The sequence below is a fragment of the Eimeria mitis genome, genomic scaffold, assembly GCF_000499745.2.
Source record: "Eimeria mitis Houghton genomic scaffold, Emh_scaff2533, whole genome shotgun sequence".
Lineage (NCBI taxonomy): Eukaryota > Apicomplexa > Conoidasida > Eucoccidiorida > Eimeriidae > Eimeria > Eimeria mitis.
The window spans coordinates 5,377-5,942 of NW_013570873.1; the positions used below are offsets into that span (position 1 = coordinate 5,377).

At 54.4% G+C, this 566-nt stretch overlaps 1 protein-coding gene across 1 annotated transcript in view; it reads right to left on the reverse strand.

The window, feature by feature from the left end:
- Positions 1 to 329: 329 nt before the first annotated feature.
- EMH_0055190 (uncharacterized protein) overlaps positions 330 to 566 on the reverse strand; it is a gene marked incomplete at both ends in the record, with an annotated part of 1,804 nt that continues 1,567 nt past the window's right edge. Inside the window, one exon of the mRNA XM_013497205.1 lies at positions 330 to 564. Coding sequence (XP_013352659.1) covers positions 330 to 564 — 235 coding nt within the window. The remainder of the gene's footprint in view (positions 565 to 566) is intronic.

A 566-nucleotide genomic window follows, 5' to 3' on the forward strand; every position in this document is an offset into this window, starting at 1 on the left:
TGCTGACCTGCCCGCCCCATCCTTGTATTTGTGTAGCAACGACTTGGTTGAGGTTTACGAGAGCATCAGCAAGGGGGAGCCGCTGGCTTTTGTTTTGCTGCTGCAGCCGCAGCAGCATATCTTCTATGTTTTCTATTTCTACTTCTGAGCGCCACAGCAGCTGGTTAATACCCCGCAGGTGCTCCACCTGCGCATACACCCCAACCACCCAGCTGTATGTACACCTCAATCATAGAAGGAAACGCCAGCTGTATGTACACCCCAATCAAGCAACAGGCCGTCAGCTGTATGCACACAGTCTTTCAGGTCTACTGCTGTTGATCGTGCTGCTACTGCTGCTGCTGCTGCTCGTGCTGCTGCTGCTGCTGCTGCTGCTGCTCATGCTGCTGTCTCGATGCAGCGTGCTGCTGCTTCTGGCTGTAGGGCTCTGGGCTTACTTCGTGGGGTGGTAGTTGCTGCGCTTGTGTTTGTGCTGCTGTTCCCTCTTCGCTGATTACAGCAGCACGAATCACTGTGCCTTCAGAGGATATAGCCACCACGCTGTCATCTCCTTTCTCCTGCTGCTG